This window comes from Mercenaria mercenaria, chromosome 11 (genome assembly GCF_021730395.1).
Source record: "Mercenaria mercenaria strain notata chromosome 11, MADL_Memer_1, whole genome shotgun sequence".
Lineage (NCBI taxonomy): Eukaryota > Metazoa > Mollusca > Bivalvia > Venerida > Veneridae > Mercenaria > Mercenaria mercenaria.
This window is the reverse complement of record NC_069371.1, coordinates 55950056-55973849: the sequence shown is the minus strand read 5'-3', so window position 1 is coordinate 55973849 and position 23794 is coordinate 55950056. Positions and strand designations below refer to the sequence as shown.

At 34.3% G+C, this 23794-nt stretch overlaps 1 protein-coding gene across 1 annotated transcript in view; it reads right to left on the bottom strand.

Moving 5' to 3' along the window:
- Nucleotides 1–23527, bottom strand: part of LOC123532095 (PDF receptor-like) — a 137141-nt gene extending 113614 nt beyond the window's left edge. Inside the window, exon 1 of the mRNA XM_045313453.2 lies at nt 23404–23527. Coding sequence (XP_045169388.1) covers nt 23404–23479 — 76 coding nt within the window. The 5' untranslated portion in view covers nt 23480–23527. The remainder of the gene's footprint in view (nt 1–23403) is intronic.
- Between the last annotated feature and the right edge of the window lie 267 nt (nt 23528–23794).

The following is a 23794-nucleotide window of genomic DNA, read 5'->3' as shown; positions in this document are numbered from 1 at the left end:
CTATACTTCTATGCATGGTCTACCAAACACTAGAGTTAACAAGGAATGATTCTAACTTTCTGACCCTGAATTATGCACTACTTTAAAGATTATCTATGTACAGGTTTCCTGCATAGTTACATATATACTTTCCCAACACGAAAATATCAGTTTCGACTCATGAGTACATTTGACTATTTGTTTTTAAAGTCGATTTTTAGATATATTTTATAAACGACAAAAATATAAATAAATAAAAAAAAACACGTTCAGGCGTGGTCACGTTTACAGCCAGAATTTCAATAAGAATATACATTTCTCCAGTTATAAATTTACATTTCTCTATTTATTTTATTATTTTATTATCTTATGGATACAGTAAGTAAAGAAGACATACGACCTTCAAATCAAAACTCTGTGTATGCATTATATATTTAGATTTAAGACAAAAATATGTAATTTTATTTTTCTCTAATTTTTTAATTTCAAAAATATTATTTTTAATAAATCAAATTTTTTGCTTTTATCTAATATAACATGACCTCAGAATACTTAGTTTAGAGGAAGAGAATAAAATATTTGAGCAATGACAATTTCATGCTGATATAAAAAACATATTTCTTTGTTAATTACATTTCGTTCAAAAACAAAATCCTTTGTAGCAAACAATCAATATAAAGTAATTTTGCTTCAGTCCACTTGAAGCGATATGAACGGGATGCTTAGTCGTGTCAGCGAGGTAGCGACACGTCTGGCAAATGCGAGACCCGTCTTCCAATGTAACAAGAACATATATTGCAAAGACGCGAAAATATCTCGAAATTACGAGACAATTTTCTAGTAATATCGGCATAAGTAGCACTTTTGTCTCTAGGCGAGTTTGTTCCATTTTCATACTTTTGTGTCACTGACACTTTAAATCATTAAAACAGATATATTGGCCTCTGAGCGATACTTTAGACAACTAGATTGTTGTCCGCATATCATAAAAATACTATTTAATATCATATTCTGTTTATAACTGAATTACTTGGTTAACTGTATATTCATATTGAACGTACATAAAACATACTGTTTAAATAACACTTACAAGATTTCTTATCTTTTCTTCAGAGATAAGTACTGTTTTTAAACAAAAGGCCCCCAATGGGCCTTAGTTGCTCACCTGAAAAGGACCTTAACCATCAGACCCTAAAAGGGACCAAACACTCCAAACTGAACAAATTTATGAGAGGACCTTATATTGATGCCACAGACAAGGTTTGATGAAGATCCACTGAGTGGTTCATGATAGGTAGTCATTAAAATGTATTTTTACTTTTAGCCCTAGCAACCCCTAAATGTTGCCCCCATTTGAACAAATTTGAGAGAGGACCTTATGATGATCCTACAAACAAAGTCTGATAAAAATCCATCTAGCCAATCGTTAGAAGAAGTTGTTTAAAAGGTATTTCTGGTTTTAACCATAGCAGCCCCTAAAAGAGGCCAGGTATCTCTACTTGAAAACTTATAGTAAAGAACCTTATGATCATGCTACAAATCAAGTTTGATGAAGATCCACCAAGAAGTTCATGAGAAGAAGTCGTTTGAAGGCATTTACATTTTTGTTCTTTCTTCTGGCCCCTAAAAGGGAGACCGACTGCCCCCATTTGTACAAATTTGGGAGAGGACCTCCTAATGATGCTATAACCAAGTTTGATGGAGATCCATCAAGCGATTCATGAGTAGAAGTCTTTTAAAGTCATTTCCTTTTTAGTTCTAGTGTGCCCAATTTGAACAAAATTGGGAGAGGACCTTATAACAATGCCACAAACCAACTTTGAAGAAGAGCGGTTCATAAAAAGAAGTCGTTTAAAGGTATTTCTAATTCTGGCTCTAGCGGCCCCTAGAAGTGGCCAAGTGCCCCCATTTAAATAAAATTGGTAGAGGACCCTATATGATTCTACAGATCAAATTTATGAAGATCCATTAAGTGGTTCATGAGAAGAAGTCTTGTAAAGGCATTTATATCTTTAGTTCTAGTAGTGCCCCATTTGAACAAATTTGGGAATGGACCTTATAATGATGCTATAGATCAAATTTGATGAAGATCCAGTAAGTGGTTCATGAGAAGAAGCCTTTTAAAGGTATTTCTAGATTTAGTTCTAGTGGCCCCTAGAAGGGGCCAATTGCCTCCATTTGAATTAAAGTGAGAGAGAACCTTATAATGATGCTACAGACCAACTTTGATGAAGATGCTTCTAATGGTTCATGAAAAAATGTCGTTTAAAGGTATTTCTAATGTTTGGCTCTAGCGGCCAGTTAAAGGGGCCATGTGCCCCAATTTGAACAAACTTGGGAGAGGACCTAATGATTTACAGACCAAGTTTTATGAAAATCCTTTTAGCGGTTCATGAGAAGAAGTCGTTTAAAGGTATTTCTAATTTTGGCTCTAGCGGTCCCTTAAAGGGGCCGGGTGCCCCTATTTGAACAAACTTGGGAGAGGACCTTATAATGATGCTAAAGAACGTTTAATAGTTTAGACACGTGACATGATACCCCACCAAGTCACATTATACTGACACCCGGCTAACCAGTCCTAGCATTACCCTCTTAATGCTGAGTCTTTGGTTTCGAACCCACGACCTCCCACTCTCGAAGCTGACGCTCTACCACTAGGCTACAGCGGCGGTCTTTCTGGAGAAAGTAGGAACGCTATGGTTAAAAGAAATATGTTAGAAGTTACAAAAAGAAGATAAAGAAACAACATATTTGCTTTTAAAAGCTCCTGATAAAAATGCCAAGCTTTATTTTTGGTTGTTACTGAAAGAATAATGTATTAAAAAGAACACTTATAGGGTAACTCTAGACTATGTTGTACAGTATTTTTCGGCTATTAACAGTCCGGAAGATATTTTTCAGACTGATTAGTACATTATATTTTCAAATAAAAATATTTTGTCAGGATTTAAGGTGATGTTTGCTGAACTAGATATAGACTTTCCATCTTTAAAACTGCAACGATGCATCTCACAGTTAAACACGGGCAAGTCTGGGCGATCCGACAGAACGCTCAATAAATTCAATATTCATGATGCCCCCGTCATATCAGATTTTCTACTAAAGTTATTTAATAACAAGGCGATCGGTAACACCGATGGGTGCTCCACGAAATTACTGTAGTATATTAAACTAAATCACTGTATTTTATACAACACTACTGTCTTCTACATGTGAACTATGACATTTATCAAGGTCTTAAGTTTTTCTTTCTTATTGAACACAATTTTAAAATAATAGACTTAACTACGTAATAACTTAAGTTTTTTTCGTGAAATTTTGGCAAGGATCTTCACTCAGTACATATTTACAGAACACCTCTATTAACATTTAATAGTATAATTTAAATTCGTAGATGGACAAGTCCATAACGATAATTTATTACTGTTAATTATAAAGCTGGGTAATAGTTTGTACTGATTCTTCTTACTGTCATAAGATTAATGAAATAAGTGTAAAAATCATAAAAACTCAATCCCCGAGAGAAAGAAACAAGAAATATCTTTAAAAATGATAGTCGGCGAATTGTAATAAGGAAAGAAGTTTATGAATTTTTCATCTAACATTCATCTTTCATCTAACATTTTTCAAATTGCAAAACTAAACCCCGCACTTTAACAATTTAAATGGTTCTCTTTTAATTTTTTCGCAAAGGTTTCTTAGGGTTGCAATTTTGTTTCGTTTATCCTTAGATGAATAATTACAACAGTAGTTTGATGAAGGTTCATGAAGCGGTTCATGAGAAGAGGTCATTAAACGTGTTTATATTTTTAGCTAAATTGGTCCCTATCCCCATTTGTAACAAAATAGCAGGAGACCTTACGATATTGTTACACATCGAGTTTGATAAAAATTCCTTACATTTTAGTGGTTAATGCGAAGAAAGGCATATCTACTTTTAGCTATAGTGGTCCCTAATAGGACCCAAGTTTCTATATAAATAAATTTGGAAGAGGACCTTATAATGATGCTCCAGACCAAATATGACAAAGATCCACCAAGCTGTTCATGAGACGCTGTATAAAGGCATTTCTAGTTTTAGCTCTAGCAGCCCCTAAAAGGGGTCAAATGTCCCAGCTGAACAAAGTTGGCTGCGGGCCTAATAAAGATGCTACAAATCAAGTTTGATAAGAATACATGAAAAAAATCAATTAAAGGAATTTTGTTTTGTTTATTATCTTTTTTATTTCTAAAATAAACCAACTGATCCCGCTTTAACAAATAGCATATTCGCTATTCATGAATTTTTGGACAATGACGTCACACCTATAAAAAAGTGAAGGTCAAGCAAAACATACAATTGTAATTATTTCAATATTTCTGTTTCATAAGCAAAGTTTGACCGTAGTCATATCACATAGATAAACTGCATGCAGCGTACCTTCATTTCAGTGTAATGAAATTCAGTCATTACAGAGCATATATATAATAAAACAGATTTCAACTGTGTTCAATATTTGCATACCATACTTAAGAAAAATATTCATGTATATTAAATCAGTTAAATAATATATAACAAATATATCAAAGCAAACAAATACTCATTTTAATATGCAATCTGAATAAGTCACAAAAGCAAGAAACATTTTCATATACAGACGACAATTGTAACAAGGAAATTCTTTTAAAGTGCACTTCTCTACATTAAAGACTCTTATCACACCCTTATTCATGTGATACGCAGACCGTATTCAATTCTTTCTTTAATTTGATATATGTTGGTATTTAAACAGGTTTTTATCATATTTATTAAACTTACTTATCATTTTGAGATATATCAATATTCTTGCTAAATATATTGAGCCAAAGTTAGCTTTAAAACTGTAAACAGCGTCGTTTAGGATAAACGCTTTGTCTACATTTCACTCAGCGTAGCACATTCAACAGAGTGAAAGAAATTGACACTCTCGTCCAATCAGGCAGAGTGTTGCATAAATCTTCCACTTTGATAAATTATCTATAATGCGTTATCAAGTAGTTTGATTCGCAAACTGAAGTCACGTGGCATAGGTAACGAAAATGAATTTAGACGGCGTCGCCGAAAAAGATGATATATAGACAGAAGAAAGTGATATTGTGGCGACAATATATATTACAACACACTAAAACCATAAAACCATAAAAATACCTATCACTTATAGTAAGTTGGGTAACATATCTTTTATGACCCAGCTGACAGGATATTGCTTACCCCTAGGCAATATTGTAATACACAATGAAATTTAAAGGTCAATTAAACATTTGAAACAATTAAATTATTTTGTGTTTAATGTAATTATGTGCAATCTTGGGACTAAATGAAGTTAATTTTCAAACGAATAATTGAAAATGTACCAAAACAGGCATTAAAGGCATTTTTAAATAGTTTAGAAACAAAAATTCATATTCTAATGTTCATAATATGACCAAACTTCAATTTGAAAGATAGCATTGATGAACTGATAATTCTGTTGTAGTTGTTTCTTTAACCTCCTTTAATATTTTATTCTGTATTTATAAATTAAAGCAGTCATTTAATTGGTCTAATTACAATCTCATTTTTTTTGCACTACAATCCATAGCCAATTTGTATCGACAAAGCCCCTGCAAACCAGAGGCTAGCAGACGACAATATTTTCCGTAACAGCTTCCGAGTACTTACGGATAACGGCGGAAAAAGCCGGAATATTTGAAGAAATGTTCACTGTACACACTAAAATGCAAAAAGGACCAAACAAACAATTATTAAATTTAAAACAAATTACACATAACAAAAATCGAATAATTTTTCTACATTTTAGGGGTATCGATTTTTGATTATTTGCGGAAAATATCTAATTTTATCTGTTATATTTGAAAAAGTAAGTTTTTTTGCCCCGTTTCCTACAGAGTCTATATGAACTGAGGTGGGTCTATTTAAAGTCAAAAAGGAACAACCAAATATTAAAATATATAAAAAAAAATATTCATAATATCAGGAATAAATTAAACTCTAATTTGTGGGCTATCGAATTTTTGATTTCCAAATAGAACTTTTTCTATTTAAGTTTAAGTAATTTTTTCCTTCTTTCTTTATATAGGCAAATTTATCGATTTTCCGATTGATCGATGTTACTAAAAGTTGGTAATGTGAGATCTAATTGTGAATTAAGTTGTGTGTAAGTGTGGTTAAAGTCGAATCTAAAAGTCACTTCTATCGTGTTAACAAGGTAAACATTAACAAATTTTGGCTCTTTCAGGAGTCAATGAGAGGCCTATGATTGGATCACGTGACAGGTGAACTAAAAATAGATTGGTGGAAATAAAAACAGCGAAGATAAATAAGAAAGGGCAGCCGTCCGGAACTACTTGGAACTTATTGACAAGCTTGTATCACCGATCCTATCGTTTTCTGCAATAGACTGGTGATAGACTAGCCACTAGACTGATAATAACTATATTTCTTTATTTTTCCCTTTTTTGACGAATTCAATTTCATAGAGACAAAAGCCAGTCTATTTTAGAGATTTTCACACAGGACTGATGTTGAAATTATCAGTCTAGTACAATCCGAAATGCTCTCAGAGAGATGATTGGCACCTAGATTACCTGTGGATAATTTGGTACATCGTGCTAGTGGTCAAGTGTTACACTGCTGATCATAAATCTGTTTACCTAACTGATTTTTAATGGAGATAACTGAAGAACCATTCTCATCTAGAATAAACCATTCTGCTACTTTTGAAATCTTGCAAATGTATTTATTAACAATAACATGTTTATTAGCCCACCATCATCAGATGGTGGACTATTCAAATCACTCTGCGTCCGTGGTCCGTCGTCCTTCCGTCCGTCCGTCCGTCCGTCATTCCGTCCGTCCTTCCGTTAACAATTTCTCGTTATCACATCTCCTCAGAAACTACTAGGGGGATTTTGACCAAACTTTGCCAGAATGATGTATTGGTACCCTAGTTGTGTCCCCCTGAAAAACAGACTGGTTCAACAAATTTTTAGTAAGTTATGGCCCTTTGTTTATTTCTATAATTTACATAGATTTATATAGGGAAAAACTTTGAAAATCTTCTTGCCCTAAACCACAGAGCCTAGGGCTTTGATATTTGGTATGAAGCATCATCTAGTGGTCTTCTACCAAGATGATTCAAATTATTTCCCTGGGGTGTAATATGGCCCCGCCCCGGGGGTCACATGGTTTATATAGACTTATATAGGGAAAAACTTTGAAAAACCTCTTGTCCAAAACCACAGGGCCTAGGGCTTTGATATTTTGTATGTGACATCATCTAGTGGTCTTCAACTAAGATTGTTCAAATTATCCCCCAAGGGTCAAATATGGCCCCGCCCCGGGGGTCACATGGTTTACATAGACTTATATAGGGAAAAACTTTGAAAATTTCTTGTCCAAACCACAAAGCCTAGGGCTTTGATATTTGTAATGTAGCATCGTCTAGTGGTTCTCTACCAAGTTTGTTAAAATTATCCCCCTAGGGTCAAATATGGCCCCGCCCTGGGGGTCACATGGTTCATATAGACTTATATAGGGAAAAGCTTATAAAAACTTCTTGTCAGTAACCTACAACATTCAGATTTGGACCACATGTATGGTTTTGAGTGGCAAGATGAACCTTTACATGAGTTGACCTTGATTTTGACCTAGTGACCTACTTTCACATTTCTGTAGCTACAACCTTCAAATTTGGACCACATGCATAGTTTTGTGCACTGAAATAAACTTTGACCTTGACATTGACCTAGTGACCTACTTTCACATTTTTGAAGGTACATGCTTCAAATTTGGACCACATGCATAATTTCGTGTTCCGAAATGAAATTTGACCTTGATTTTGACACAGTGACCTACTTTCACATTTCTCAAGCTACAGCCTTCAAATCTGGACCACCTGCATGGTAATTGTACCGAAACAAACTTTGACCTTTACATCGACCTAGTGACCTACTTCCACATTTTTGAAGGTACAGGCTTCAAATTTGGACCACATGCATAGTTCTGTATTCCGAAATAAAATTTGACCTTGATTTTGACCTAGTGACCTACATTCACATTTCTCAAGCTACAGCCTTCAAATTTGGACCACATGCATGGTTTTGTGTACCGAAACAAACTTTGACCTTTACATTGACCTAGTGACCTACTTTCACATTTTTGAAGGTACAGGCTTCAAATTTGGACCACATGCATAGTTTTGTATTTCGAAATAGAATTTGACCTTGATTTTGACCTAGTTACCTACTTTTACATTTCTCAAGCTACAGCCTTCAGATTTGGACCACATGCATAGTTTTGTGTACCGAAATGAACTTTGACCTTAAGATTGACCTAGTGACCTACTTTCAGATTTCTGTAGCTATAGGCTTCAAATTTAGACCACATGAATAGGATTGTATACCGAAATAAACTTTGACCTTGATATTGACCTAGTGACCTACGTTCACATTTTTGAAGGAACAGGCTTCAAATTTGGACCACATGCATAGATTTGTGTTGTGAAGTGAAATTTGACCTTGATTTTGACCTAGTGACCTACTTTCTCATTTCTCAAGCTACAGCCTTCAAATTTGGACCACTTGCATAGTTTTGTGTACCGAAATAAACTTTGACCTTAAGATTGACCTAGTGACCTACTTTCAAATTTCTCAAACTACAGTCTTCAAAATTGATGCACATGCATAGTTATGTGTACAAAGAACTTTGTCCTTGAAATTGATCTAGAGACCTACTTTCACATTTCTCAAGTTACAGCTTTCGAATTTAAACCACATGCACAGTGTTGTGTACGGAAACGAAATTTGACCTTGAGCTAGTCAGTAAGTCTTGAAATTTGGAACACACAAAAATGACACATTGGTGGGCGCCAAAATCACTCTGTGATCTCTTGTATCATTTAAAGGATTATTCTAATCATTAAAATTCTGAAACTGAAGAATGGATTTTAAAAGTTTCTTACAGCATGTCATTGTCAAAAGCACATTTTAAAAGATATGTTGAGTTCAAGTTTATTCAAACGATAAAGAAACTGCTTGGTATATTATGTGGCAAAAAGGAAGATTATGATTGCTACCATATAAAACTTTTCAAAGTGGTTAATGAAACCGAGAATTGTTGTCCAATTGGAAAGCCAGCAGATATAGACAAAATTATAAGAAAGCTGTACCAAAATTAAAGGAAACAAATGTCAGCAAAAATGATTTCTATTCAGTGACCAAGCACCGTACTGAAGTCACTGCAGCACCAAACAAAAAAGAAGTTTTATTTTCTTAACAAAGATTGATAAATAACAAAACTATTGAAGGCCGATGCATATATGGAAGGCTGGTGCCCCATTCTTATTGCCAGATATCTAATTTTGATAGCTAAATACAATATTCTTGCTCTCATAATAAATGCGAAAATTTCAAATATCTGATGTCTATAATGCTGAAAGATAATTCTAATTGTCCTTTGATTTTATGAAATAAAGATCTGCATTATGTCTTATGAGTCTGATCTGAAAAATGTTCTACCATGTCATGCCAACATCGGACAATGCATGTTAGTATTCAGCTTTGTATGGAGGGCCTGTGCGCCATGCTAATTGCCGAATGTCAGTTTTAATGCTAAATACCAATAACTTTATGCTAAATTCATATTATTTAATGCTAAATGTTATTTTTTATTAAATTATTTGTCATTTAGCATTTGGAAATTAGCATGTCGCACTGTCCTTCCACAGTATTGTTTTGCTATCGCATTTGACAATTATGACTCAATGTTTAAGATTTAGCATATGGCATTAAATATTTTCCATTTGGCATGTGGCATTTTTCAAATGAAAGGGCGGAGTTATAATGTTAACTTCCTAATGCTATATATTTTATGCGAAATATCAAATGCTTACTTGTACTTAGAGTATTAAACATTTTTGACGTTAAAATGAAGTATTTGGTAAACTGAACAAGCCTTCTATGAATAAAACTATACTATTGTCAACTAAAAACACAAAAAAAAAACATTTTGTAACCAAATGTCTCTATTTAACATTATATTTTTCACAAATTAATTAATTTTATCTTAACAATTTGGCTCTGCTAATCTTAACGAAAGAGGATACAAGTATGGGGTTTTCTTGATTTGTAAAGCATTAGATAACTAACTGGAGTTAACTGGAGAATATAGTATGCTAAATGCGAAATTTGCACAAATAAGAAACAAACAAGAATTATAAGCTAAAATGTATTTCTAACTTTGAGACTTTTCTATCGCCTGCATAAATACCAATTTTGATGTAAAAATATGCTTTCATGTATTTACATACACATTTTTAAAGCTAAAAAATCTTTCAGAAAAGCCATAGACCTTCTAACTTACAGAATACAGGATAACAAGAAATGAAAGCATTCTGTCCGAATATTCTCAGAGCAAGATTGCAGATTTATATGCCCGGTGTACTTGTGTTTCACTGTCCTTCAAATACAACACTTCAATATGCATTATTCAGCCCCTGAACCCGGATATTCATTAATGCACCACTATATTATTGAATTTGTGCATTCCGTCTATTAACGTTCAAGGTTTTAACACAAATATCGCAAAAGCTAACTTTTCCCGCTACCAGTTCGGGGGAAAAACACATCTGTTCTACTCCTTTATTGTTCAATTACAGTTTAATTCCTTATGTCCATTTAATGACAAGCCATAGGAAGTGTATCTTTCAGATTTTCAAATCTAACTGCAAGTACCAATACAGAGAAATGAAAATTCATTTCTGATAAAATTTCAACTCAGCTGACCTCTGCCTTAAAATGTAAACAAGCTACCAGAGGTCTCAATGAATGCATAAACAATGGCAGTAAACATGATCTCTATCAGTAGCTGTGGTCAGTTCTTGACATTGATGATAACAAACCTAAAAGAGGTTTGTGAATTTCGGATTGTACTAGACTATGATATTGGACATAGGATATAGACTGGCTCAGTTCACTACATTCGATCATAAAAATGTAAAAAGATATATCATAGTCTAGGAGCTAGTCTAGACTGGTGATTACGTCAAACGTAGCAGATTGCAGTTCTGTAAAACAGTTCTAGGCGTGAAAACATCTAGTCAGAATGTTTATATATATATATTCAGAGTTTGGGAGGTTAGATATGAAATAAAAAAAAAGAAATAAATAAAATACTTGTGCGCCAGATAGAAAATATATATCTATTATTTACTAGTCAATATCCAGGGATATTCAAATTATGTCAAATAAAACTAACTGGCATCTCTGGTATAAAATGTTTTGTTTAGTTTAGGATCCAGTGTTTGACTTGCCCAATAATGTGTTGAAAATGTGCCTTATAATTAACACAGCGTGTTACAGATTTTTTGTCGAGAACAACATACAAGTCTAAGCCTACCGTCACGGGCAATATTCTATAATAATATTTTTTGCTTTTATTATAAAGAATATTTAGACAGCAAATATACCGTATTAGAGATATGCATTGACTAAATTAAGATTTGATTCATATTGTCATCTATAAGAAGGTGAATTTCATTTCGTTCTTGAATGTCCAGTTTATGAAAACCTTTAAGGAGTAAATATTATTTAATCGTTTTATAGAATCAAACCAAATGTATTAAAATACAACTTTTGTTTATGTCAAATAATACAAAATTCTTAAGGACATAGCAAGTTATGTTTACCACGCTAAAGAGATGCATGTAGTTATATGTTATTGTGTTTTTCAAGAGTATTTTTATAAATTACAGGCAGACATGTATATGGCGACGAACGAAGTTGCCGTTGAGACATGCGCGAATGTTGTTTATGTATATTGATTTTAACGTGAGTTTCATGGTAAAGGACTTTGGGTTGAAAATTTCATATGCAACTTTTTTTATTTGTAACTTTGTTGTGTGGTAATAGACAATGATATCAACTAGAGTTGTCACACGAGTGACGAATTATACCCCCACAATATGGCCTTGTCACAGAACTAAGCCAATGTCAATGCTGAACTTGCTTGACCTTTGACCTACTGACCTCAAAATCAAAAGAGGTCATCTGCTGGTCATGATCAACCTCCTTATAAAGTTTCATGATCCTCGGCCCAAGCGTTCTCAAGTTATTGTCCGGAAAAGGTTTAAATGATCTTTGACCTTTGGAACCCAAAATAATAAGTGTTCCGGGTCACTGTGACCTTGACCTGTGACCTGCTGACCTCAAAATCATTAGGGGTCATCTGCTGGTCATAACCAACCCCGCTATCACTTTTCATGATCCTAGGCCCAAACGTTCTCAAGTTATCATCCAGAAACCGTTTAACTGTTTCGTGTTATTGTGACCTTGACCTTTGACCTACTAACCTCAAAGTCGAACATGACCTGTATTTAATCATGTTACACCTGTGTACAAAAATTTAAGATCCTAGACCCAAGCGTTCTCAAGTTATCATCTTGAAACCGTTTAACTGTTCCGAGTCAATGTGACCTTGACCTTTGATCTACAAATCTCAAAGTCGAACTTGACCTGTATTTCATGATGTTACATCTTTGTACCAAAATTATGATCCTAGGCCCACGTGTTCTCAAGTTATCATCCGGAAACCATTTAAGTGTTCCGAGTCACTGTAACCTTGACCTTTGACCTACAGACCCCAAAGTCGTAACTGACCTGTATTTTATAATGTTACACCTGTGTACCAAAATATATGATCATAGGCCCAAGCGTTCTCAAGTTATCATCCGGAAACCGTTTAACTGTTCAGGGTCACTGTGACCTTGACATTTGACCTATTGACCCCAAATTCGAACTTGACCTGTATTTTCTAATGTTACACCTGAGTACCAAAATTATTTAAATCAGTCAAGCCTTTCAGGAGTTATCATCCGGAAACCACAGAAACCAACGGACCGACCGACCAACCGACCGACCGACCGCCAAGCTCACTCTTATATATACCCCCCCCCCCCCCCACCACATACCCAAACTTCGTTTTGTGGGGGTATAATAAACTTTAATCGCAATTCTAGCATATCTGTAAGGTGTGAGAGGAGGAGAGGACATGACCAACTTACCAGCCAAATAAACACCAAGCATTTATGATAAAATGTTTAATCAATACTATATGAACATTCAATATTATTCTCTAACGTTGTTATCCTCTGGATACTCGGTATTAGAAACTGACCAACAACTGTTATGTAGCCAGTAAACGATTAATTTCTTTGTTAACGTTTTGGAAGGAAATGTTAATGAAATACAAAACAAAAAGGAAATAAAATTGCAAAATAATGTCGAGCAACATATTGTTTGTATTTATTCCTATAACGCGTTTAATTTTTTTCTAAAAGCAGTGGTGTTGTCTAAAATGAAAAAGAAAACGATGGAACTGAATAGTGAAATATAAAGCATATGAATGGATTTCTATTCTTAACAGAATTCTGGGTGTAACGTTATCATGAAACATTTATCATGAGTTGAAGCTGATTTTCCTCATTACACATGTTGAACAGGCGTTGAATAAATATTTTAAAATGGCAAAAATGTTGAATTCCTTGACATTTTCGTGATGGATGTTAACTGTACCTATATGCAAGGAACTTCACTGTGAAGAGGTAATCTCAAAGCTTGTGAAGTGAACGCGAAACACATTCTTTGTAAGCTCTAGTGTACGGTGGGCTAGGCTGTTTGATAGAAGATAATCTAGTAAGTTAAACGTAAAGAAAACCGGAGATCGAAGCGTGTAAAAGTCGAAGTAAACTTAATCCATGCAAACAATGCGCGCGAAGTAAATACCTTCCCTTGAAAATAGTGATTTACATTTTCCAGATGGTACTGATCAAAATTTAAAAACAGGCCTAACAGACTAACAGTACTAAAATAATCAGCGCGGGAGCCATCTAATCTAGTAAAATAATATCGGACAGGTTATTGAATACTAATTTTTCATTTGAAGCGGCCATAGATGTCTAAATTAAGCTAGTTTCTGTTCAGATTTCATTATGGATGCATTTTTGACATTTTTTGTCGTAAAAATGGGACTAAAGATTGTATTTGATAAAGTGAAATTAAGATTTAGCATAAATGGTAATACGAGATCACATTAGAGAGATTAATTTTCCGTAAGCAAATCTCTCTTAGTAAATATATGACTCCTACTTTTATCTTCATTTTATGTAAGTTTTAGGATAATTCTTTAAAATGAGGTAAGGGTTTGTCCAGTTATGTATAGCTTCTCTGTGAAAATTGTCTACTCTGTACAGAATATCTGGGAATAATATTTAGGTCCGCGTGTCATAAAATTACGACAGTTCAAATTTTATTGGCAAATCTGCAAATTACTTGCCTTTGGCCATTTACATTGTAATAGAAAGATGGCAAAGACACAATTTTACAAAATCATAAAAATATGTACATGTACACATAAATAATAATACTTATACTAGGAAATAGTAATATTTGACAGGGCATTGTTGCGTTGAAGCATAGCTTCTTTTATAAATTTACAAATGTTTAAGAGATGTTTCTTTCTCATACTTGACATAACAGAAACAAAATTATTTAAAGAGAGCCACGAAACATTGCCCAGCTATTTACGTCTTATGTCTCTATACTTGTCAAAACACAACTCTGATTCAGTTACATTTAGGGTACATAATTTGCATTATAAACTGATTGGTATTTAAAATCAACTTTGATAATTAAATTAATTTATTGTTTCATTTCATTTCACTGGAGTATGTTTAATTTACATGCATACTTACAATACAATCATGACATGTTTCAGAAGTATAAAAGATACCATAGTTTACTTTAAATTCGAAGTAAAGCAGTATATATACTGAAAAGAAAACACTCAAAATAGTTATGTGATCAGCTGAACATTCCTATAAAATGTGCTAAACAAAACTAATATCGTATAACATGGCGGACGTAATTTAACTGTCATATTCAATGTATATCAATAAGTTACATTGATGAATAGGCAAAACATGGTGCCAATTTTTTTTCCCCGACTTGTCCTACATTTTCTAAGTTGGTGGATAAATTGACATGAATTAATGGACAATTGAACGCCGTCTGGTTGTTAATTTTGGCTGCTCCGTTTCTTATTTCATCTAGCGGACTCATATGAAAATTATTGTTTATTCGAAACATAATATTAGAAATATATATTGTTATTTGTCCGGAGATGTTACGTTAAGCCGATTTTCCTTAAACACAAAGCGATAAAACAAACATTGCTCTCATAATTATTTGTTTCGTCTTAATTCCATGGCGCATTCAAGTACAATTTAAACTATGTTCCTGCATTTTACTATGTCTTTTTAATTCATGTAAAAGATGTGTGCCCTAAAATGTTTAATTTATTGTACACTGGACAGTCTTATGCTGTTCAAGGGAAAGTTGCCATGAAGAAAAATGCACATAGGACAAAGATCCGGTATTTTCCCTGATTAAACTTGCGCTGTGATACTTTACAACAATGTGTGCCCCTTTCTCATTACTCCGACTAACTTTTGTCAAGTACATATTACAGGTACTTGGATTGCTAGGACTCGTACAAAAGTTCAATAAAGGATAACAAAATAAATGTTAAAGAAAAAGGTATGTGTGTTGTGCATATTTCAATACGTGACAGATATATACGCGTGCACAAATATATGTACATGCACGCATAAATCTATACATGCATGCGTAATTACAAGTGCACGTATTATACACACGCACGTACATATAAGCCTGCACTTACATATATATGCGTGCACGTATAAAAATATACAGGTAGACATATATTTTCGCGTGCACGCATATTTTTATACGTGCACGTATATTTTGAAATGTGCGTGCACGCAAAGCAGACTTTCGATCCAAAAGGTACATCATACAAAACAGCATTCGTTATCTAAAACTCGACTACATCTTTAATTACATATATGATACAGCTGTACCAGATGCCACCCACGCTTGACTGCTACATATTCAATACAGCTGCACCAGATGCCACCCACGCTTGACTGCTACATATATAATACAGCTGCACCAGATGCCACCCACGCTTGACTACTATATATATAATACAGCTGCACCAAATGCCACCCACGCTTGACTACTACATAGATAATACAGCTGTACCAAATGCCACCCACGCTTGGCTACTACATATATAATACAGCTGTACCAAATGCCACCCACGCTTGGCTACTACATATATAATACAGCTGTACCAAATGCCACCCACGCTTGACTACTACATATATAATACAGCTGTACCAAATGCCACCCACGCTTGACTGCTACATATATAATACAGCTGTACCAAATGCCACCCACGCTTGACTACTACATATATAATACAGCTGTACCAAATGCCACCCACGCTTGACTACTACATATATAATACAGCTGTACCAAATGCCACCCACGCTTGACTACTAGTATATATCAGACTCTTGCTGCAGTTTACTATGCACGTTTTAGTTTTCATACTTAAAAAACGCTTTAGCTATTTTGCAATACCCTTTTCAAAGAAATATAAAAGCTTCATAAATTTAAGTTTCTTAGAGATGTTAAGATATAATGTTCTCGGAAATGTATATAAAATAAGAAATGTCCACACTGTGACAGTAGCTGAAAGAGTGAAAGATGTATGAAGAGCCCCACTTTCTCGCAATTCTTGAATGTTTTTTTTTTTAAATATATCATAACCCGGTAGCATAATCCAAAGCGTGTTTGCAAATTATTTTTTGGTAATATGACCTATTTTAAATCGAGAAATGTACTATAAGGAACAAAGAACTTGAAATTTTATCGAATTTTCACATATCAGTGTATGAATAGTTAGTTGTGATGAACTGCACATGAATCATCCGGCATGCGGGTTTGCCGGCATGGTTAAAATTATACGGTGTACAATAACGTACATACATTTGTACACAGTGGCGCCATCGGCGAAGTTTAGCGATCAAGAAAAATATTTTTCAAAGCTCCGTTCCTCAGCCAGGTCGTGTAATTTTGATGGCACTAAATCGCTAAAAATACTTCGCATCAATGTCTCATCTTAACAAAAAGTGATAAATATTCCAAAGAATTTATCAGCTTCTTATTATGTATAATGAGAGAAAGATTTGATACATAGTTAACAATCACATTCTTCATCAGATTCTTGGATATCCTTTAAAATACGTGAATCATCGTAAGCGTTTATAGTACGAGCTGGGTATACAAAAAGAAAAAACAAAACATTACAAAATATCACAGCCGGAATTTGTACTGGGATTACACATTCTGTTCCACTTAAAAAAATATATCAGTAAATCAACTGTCTCTGTGAGACAAAAATATGAAAAAAACCTTTAACTGCCTTTAAGACCGTTATTGTGATGTGCCTGAGTGTTACTACACATTACAGCTAAGGAAATGCTGGACATAAATCCCTTACAAAGAAATAAATATATTTTCCATATCTTTTGTACCAACAGCCATTGATTCATGGAACAATTCGCATCATGAGATAGAAATTGCAAATAACTGGCAAACTTCAAATGAATGTTATAAACTACTTTTGTATTAACCAATTCTCACATGAATAAAGTTATTCTTGGGGGTAAAACAGATGCCTTTTATTTGTCAAAAATACTGAAATAATAAAAACAAAATTTTATGATTTAATGCAAATCTGTAATTCTGCTTTGTCATGTCGTGATAATTGCAAAACATTCAGTTTAAACATATTTTGTTTCAAACATATGTGCATACTACTTTATACAATTTACAATATCAATATTATACATGTTGAAAAAGGATAAGATCCGAAAGCCAGGCTTATAGCGCTATGACCCGCGAACGAAAAGAAGAAGAAGAAGAAAGCCAGGCTTTATATATATAAAGGTCTTCTCCTATATGGGATAAATTACAGTAAATTTGGCGGTATTTATTTACATAATTTTGCATAACATAGAAAACTCATAATTATATTTGGTAGTTCCAGAAATAAGTTATTTTACTTAAGTGTCTACATTGTATTAATTACAAGAATGCTTACACCATTAAAATAAAGAGCAATAAGTTACTATACAATTACAACATTTAAGACTGGTGTAGACTTATACGACTGAAACTCATACTGGTCATTACCAGAAGGATACGCAATATAGAATTTCTCCATATCATTAAAAACTGAAAATTTGAAAATGTGATCGGATGGACAGACTGACAGACGTCCAAACACTATATGCCTACATCGTCTCCGACACCGTGTTTGACTGCAAACGCTGTATGCCTACACCGTCTCCGACACCGTGTTTGACTGCAAACGCTATATTCCTACACCGTCTCCGACACCGTGTTTGACTGCAAACGCTATATGCCTACACCGTCTCAGACACCGTGGTTGACGGCAAACGCTATAAGCCTACACGGTCTCCGACACCGTGTTTGACTGCAAACGCTATATGCCTACACGGTCTCCGACACCGTGTTTGACTGCAAACACTTTATATATGCTTACACCGTCTCCGACACCGTGTTTGACTGCAAACGCTATATGCCTACACCGTCTCCGACACCGTGTTTGACTGCAAACACTATATGCCTACACGGTCTCCGACACCGTGTTTGACTGCAAACGCTATATGCCGACACCGTCTCCGACACCGTGTTTGACTGCAAACGCTATATGTCTGCAGGGTCTCCGACACCGTGTTTGACTGCAAACACTTTATATATGCTTACACCGTCTCCGACACCGTGTTTGACTGCAAACACTATATGCCTACACCGTCTCCGACACCGTGTTTGACTGCAAACACTATATGTCTACACGGTCTCCGACACCGTGTTTGACTGCAAACACTATATGCCTACACGGTCTCCGACACCGTGTTTGACTGCAAACACTATATGCCTCGCGGTCTCCGACACCGTGATTGACTGCAAACACTATATGCCTACACGGTATCCGACACCGTGTTTGACTGCAAACACTATATGCCTACAGGGTCTCCAACACCTTGTAATGCCTGCAGGGTCTCCGACACCGTGTTTGACTGCAAACACTATATGCCTACACCGTCTCCGACACCGTGTTTGACTGCAAACACTATATGCCTACACGGTCTCTGACACCGTGTTTGACTAATATACGGTCTCCGACACCGTGTTTGACTGCAAACACTATATACCTACACGGTCTCCGACACCGTGTTTGACTGCAAACACTATATGCCTACACGGTCTCCGATACCGTGTTTGACTGCAAACACTATGTTTAAACCAGGTTTCATTCAGTTACAACGCAAATTCATAAAGCTTATTACTGTTGTCAGTATGCATTTGTTTCTTTGAAATTAATGATGTTTCAGTTATTTTATGCTCTTTAATCTCCATTTTATCTAAACAAGCCAGTTTTACGTTCACTGTAATCCTCTTTTGAATAAGAACTAAAAGTATTATAATGTTTTTGCAATAAAACTTTAATATCAATAGGAACATTATGGTTGAAGCTTTAGATAATTTGAAATAAACTGGAAACTGGAGCCGGCATTAAAAGTCTATTTTAGTTGATAAAACGGAAAAGAATTCACGATACGTTTTTTTGTATTGTCCACGTGACATCAGGCACAATGCGCTACACTAATTTAAGTGAACATAAAAGAAAATGTTAATGAAAATATGACAATATATTTGCGAATTTAGACAAATATGTCCTAAAATATATATCCTAATGCTTATGTTTAGAATGTATGAATATGGGAGGTGTCAGAAGTTGTCTACCTGTGCAACCCTTTGCTAAGAAGCTGCGTTAAACCTGATTCCAGCAGATGCTAGGAAACCGCGTTAAACCTGATTTTGGCAGTTGCTAGGAAACCGCGTCAAACCTGATTCCGGCAGTTGCTAGGAAACCTCGTCAAACTTGATTCAGGCACTACTGAATTACCTATAAGTTTACAAACTGAGGCATAAACTGTCCAAACAATTTTACTTGAAGTAAACAATGTAAAAGAAGTGGAAACAATAGCATCAGATGTTTTCTGCTGCAAAGTTTGGTCATAGTTTCGGCACAAAATATATGAAATTCTATAATGTGGGTCAAACAGTTTATGGCCGGGTACAAATCTATTATCTGTCACAAAATTAAGTCTTAAAATCGATTTCAAAGGTATATTCCGGCGAAGCTTATACAAATGATATGTTTTTTCTAGAATCTACAAGTACTCCGGGTTCCTCGGATTTTAACCATTTATGTAAGTATGTTTTGCTTCATTAAAGACAGTTACATTATCATAAACAAAATATATTTTAAAGAAACTATATCATATTTCATAAACACTGCATTTTAAATCCTATTCATAACAACTCAGTCAAGAAAAATAGCTTTTTTACATGTAAAACTTATGTTACATTCATGCAATGAAGTTTTCAGTTTAGTTTTCTCAGCGTAGCGGAGGTGGCTGTTGGTTCGATCCGTAAATGTAGTACATCGCTTGTTTTTATTATTTTCTTTTCTGGATTTTATTTCCTTGTTTATTTTACTTATTTCATATACACTTTAAGACGATGTAAGACGATACGGTACATGTATCAAAGTAGAAAGTGATACGAGATAATAATACCTACTTTAGGCGTTTTAAGACAACAACTAGACCAGTATGAGTGTAACCGCCTTGAATCCTGAGGGCATAAAGGCTGAACACCACTAAATCCAGCTGTTCTTTATTTCATATAAAATCCACTCACTTCATAACGGTGTTTCGACATTTTCTAGCATATCAGATTTTCAGAGACTTATATTCCCATAAAGAACTAGATCGCTACTTTAGAAAAACAAAAAGAAAAGGGGGTGTTAACTTTTATATAAGAAAACTACAGTTCGTTAAATACAACCCGCTGAAATTACTACTTTTCGCTTCTTTCAATTTCTCTTTTCGTGACATTAAATTCTTACGCCGCCATTTTTATCTAGCATGCGATAGGAACATGCCGATTTCATTAGAATGCAAAGTGATACATACTGAAACGCGGTAGGGTAAAAGTAAGCACGTTGCTGCCGAGAAAATGCACTAGGAAAGGAAAAAAGATTAGTACTATTTATATTTGGACTACTTGTGACTAGACCTGCGGAGGCTTACATTCTATTTGGTAGTGATCAGCCTATAAGAGAAATATTTTGTTTGATTTTTCCATGAATTTGCATTCATTCTCAAGGTACGCCTATTTCACAATGATTCTGCTTTGTTTTGGTGCAAAATATTGAGAAAATATAGAGAAATGACAATTCATTACAGGTCACCCCCATCCCCAAAAATATGCAAAATTTAGCCCTGTGCAAGCAATATTTCAATTAATTTTACCTTATTCGTGGAATTTACATTTAACATCCATTTAATCGTTACGATGTTTGTCATTTTCATTCAGAAACATGCTAATTTCAATATTATTTAGACAACTGAAGTGCTAAAATGCGAGAGAAGACATTTACTAGGTCCTAAAACGAACCAAAATAGTGCCACCTGGTCGAAAATTCGATCTAAATTCCAAAAACACAAGAAATTGAAGCGTTTTCAGCCATTTGTTACCGTTTTACATCATAAAGAATAGATTAATGGCATTTCCATTCATTTTCGAGGGGTTTCAGAAAATAACATGTATTGCCCCTTATAAGAGAAATATTTTGTTTGATTTTTCCATGAATTTGCATTCATTCTCAAGGTACGCCTATTTCACAATGATTCTGCTTTGTTTTGGTGCAAAATATTGAGAAAATATAGAGAAATGACAATTCATTACAGGTCACCCCCATCCCCAAAAATATGCAAAATTTAGCCCTGTGCAAGCAATATTTCAATTAATTTTACCTTATTCGTGGAATTTACATTTAACATCCATTTAATCGTTACGATGTTTGTCATTTTCATTCAGAAACATGCTAATTTCAATATTATTTAGACAACTGAAGTGCTAAAATGCGAGAGAAGACATTTACTAGGTCCTAAAACGAACCAAAATAGTGCCACCTGGTCGAAAATTCGATCTAAATTCCAAAAACACAAGAAATTGAAGCGTTTTCAGCCATTTGTTACCGTTTTACATCATAAAGAATAGATTAATGGCATTTCCATTCATTTTCGAGGGGTTTCAGAAAATAACATGTATTGCCCCTTATAGGCTGAACACCACTAAATCCAGCTGTTCTTTATTTCATATAAAATCCACTCACTTCATAACGGTGTTTCGACATTTTCTAGCATATCAGATTTTCAGAGACTTATATTCCCATAAAGAACTAGATCGCTACTTTAGAAAAACAAAAAGAAAAGGGGGTGTTAACTTTTATATAAGAAAACTACAGTTCGTTAAATACAACCCGCTGAAATTACTACTTTTCGCTTCTTTCAATTTCTCTTTTCGTGACATTAAATTCTTACGCCGCCATTTTTATCTAGCATGCGATAGGAACATGCCGATTTCATTAGAATGCAAAGTGATACATACTGAAACGCGGTAGGGTAAAAGTAAGCACGTTGCTGCCGAGAAAATGCACTAGGAAAGGAAAAAAGATTAGTACTATTTATATTTGGACTACTTGTGACTAGACCTGCGGAGGCTTACATTCTATTTGGTAGTGATCAGCCTAAACAACACGGTAAACTTATTAATTTAACATATTTATCTGCCAAGCGGTAAACACAATCAGATTGGGTTAAAAAGTCTTTTTGACATTCTCTGATCAGATCAGAAAAACTGAGGGTCTCAGAATCTCTGATTGATAATTTCTGGTCATTAACAAATTTACTTTTTTCGAAACGCAATTATAAATAATTTCTCGCAGTTCTTGCTCACAAATCAAATAATTATGGTAGTTAAGATAAGATATTCACCGGTGTGATAAATCGACAATTTTGATTTACTTTTGTAACTTCCTTTGCTCGCATGTTCCAATAAACTGAAAAGGATGAAATCTTATTTGCTGTAATCTCCACATGTTTGTATATTATTTCATAATACATCATTTTAGAATGTAAATCAAATTGTACATTTTTGAAAGGCATTTTAAATCAAGTAGTCACAGAGCTTATGATTACAAAAAAAAACCCAGCAAGTCACTACAGGGAATATTTCAGTATATACCCCATTAACTAAGAAAACATATAAAGCTGCAACAAAAATCCGTGATACTGTTCCAGTAAACAGGTAATAATGCATAAATGAGTTGCCCCAAGCTGTACACATCGTCAAAAAGATGATTGCAAAGAAATGTTTTCCCTTTTGTGATTTATTTATTTGATTTCATAAGCTCTGTGATCAGTTTGCAGATCTGAAAGAACTTTCCAAAATGCATGGGTTTGTGTACAATTTGTACTATATAAGATAATAAAAACAAACATAAAAAGTCCGTTATACGTCAGCTGCTGTACTCACCATCTGTTGAAAATGCCGAACTTCCAAGGCTGCTTACACATTCTGCCTGATTCTTTATGCTCCACGGCGTTTTCATTATTTCATTAAATATAGATCCATTATGTACCTACAAATGATAAAACATATATTAACCCTTCGTCTACAGAGACTTAATTTTAGATTAATTATCCTTTATTTAAAAGTGTGTTGATACTGGTAATTATTTATATAATTTCTAAATGCAGTAGGCCTATCTTTAAAACTCATGACTACTATAGCAATAAACCCAGAAAAAGGAGAACAGATAGAAAACACTATGAAGATATAGCAGCATGGTTATAATCATACCGTAATTGTGACAGACTTGAAACGCACCAGAAAATAATCACTTTCAACTTATATAATATAATAT